The sequence below is a fragment of the Olea europaea genome, chromosome 13 (assembly GCF_002742605.1).
Source record: "Olea europaea var. sylvestris chromosome 13, O_europaea_v1, whole genome shotgun sequence".
In the NCBI taxonomy this organism is placed as follows: Eukaryota; Viridiplantae; Streptophyta; class Magnoliopsida; order Lamiales; family Oleaceae; genus Olea; species Olea europaea.
The window spans coordinates 7,357,456-7,358,963 of record NC_036249.1 but is presented as its reverse complement, the minus strand read 5'-3'; the positions used below and the strand labels follow the sequence as shown (position 1 = coordinate 7,358,963).

Below are 1,508 nucleotides of genomic sequence, written 5' to 3'. Positions count from 1 at the left end.
CCGTTATTCATAAAAGTGACCCATGGCTCCAAAGAAGCCGAAGACGAAGCCGAAGGTAATCTCAAATTCAGTTACGAAGAATCTGAAGCCGGAGATGAAGCGAATCGATAGGCCGGCTTACTTCGCTAGAAGAGAAGCCGCTAAGGTCTTGCGCAGCGTTCTCCATGGTGACGCTCGGCGCCGAGCCGTCGGTTCTATTAAGTCCCTTGTTTACAGTCCTTCAATCAGAAACAAAAAAGCCACCTACGCATTGGTTTGCCAAACGCTCAAGTGTAAGTTAGCAACGTTCCTAAGCTAAACTTCATTTGTTGCTATTATGCATTTGTGCTAGTAGTGAATGACCACTAATGCATAGTGTACAAGTTTTAATATGTGGTTGCTTTGATAAGTAGCTGTGCCTGAACAGTAATCCACATCATACAAGTCTTGAATCGGTGGGTGCTTTGATAACTACTTATATATAACCAATAATGCCTCGTGTACAAGTTTTGAATCAGTAGTTGCTTTGATAGTAGAGAGTAGAGGCAATGTTGATATTTTGTTTATATCACTTAAAAAATTGGGGCTTCCTCTAATCAGTTTCCAAATGTTTTATCTTTGGTCTATCTGTGTTTGCAGATCTCCCAATTATTAAGGATATTTTAATGGCTGCGAATGTACTTAGTGGCAAGTGGAAAGTAAGAACATTCAGTCACTACTGAATTTTGTATGCATGAAGTCGAGACAATTTCATGGTTTCCTAATTGAGATTCTATATATTTGCTTACTGAACTGAGATGTATTTTGCTGTTTGCTTTGCAGAGGCAAGGAGAGTTAATGTATATAATCACATATGACATTCTTTTTGGCCAGGTGATTTTTTTTCCCTTAACGTGGATGTGTATTAGTTAAGACTATAATTTAGTTGTCTCTTGATTCAATTTCTTCTAGGCATCTTGGCTTTCATAAAAGAAATGAAAAGCAATATAAGGGGAAAACTTGAATTTTCTTTTGAAACAAAACAGAAATCAAACCTAAAACTTTTTGAATATGGTTGAATATCTTGAGAATTAAACCAAATAGGTGCATTTCTGTCAACTGTCGTTTCCTTTGATTATGTGTATACCTGCATTTGCCTCATTTTTTGAACCAAACAGAGAATGTGTTTTTCTCATTGCATCCTTGTTAAAATATAGAATCCAAAGAGAGAAGTCTTTTGTTCAAGAGTATGTAATATGTGTCTCTTTATGACTGTCTTTGTTGTCATATCATTTATGTCAGTTTAGTTTCTCCCCTGTAGGAGGGCTCATTAGTCGGTGATGCAGAAAAGTTTCTAATGCTGAGAAAAGATGCATTACAGTCAGCTCTGGCACAGATTTTGAAGTGTAAGGGAGTGAAAGATGTAAAAGACTTGATGACATCTGCCCTTTCTTCCAGCTCCTTTCCTGCTTCTGGTAAATATGTCGACTCTCATACAACCCAATTGACTTAATATGAAACTTCTACTAAAATAATAATAATAATAATAA

At 36.7% G+C, this 1,508-nt stretch overlaps 1 protein-coding gene across 2 annotated transcripts in view; it reads left to right on the top strand.

Moving 5' to 3' along the window:
- Positions 1 to 1,508, top strand: part of LOC111407462 (probable 28S rRNA (cytosine-C(5))-methyltransferase) — a 23,296-nt gene continuing 21,788 nt past the window's right edge. For both annotated transcript variants that reach the window (XM_023036945.1, XM_023036946.1), the window contains exons 1-4: positions 1 to 272; positions 619 to 677; positions 802 to 852; positions 1,280 to 1,433. In XM_023036945.1, the coding sequence (XP_022892713.1) occupies positions 23 to 272; positions 619 to 677; positions 802 to 852; positions 1,280 to 1,433 (514 nt within the window). In that variant the 5' untranslated portion in view covers positions 1 to 22. The remainder of the gene's footprint in view (positions 273 to 618; positions 678 to 801; positions 853 to 1,279; positions 1,434 to 1,508) is intronic.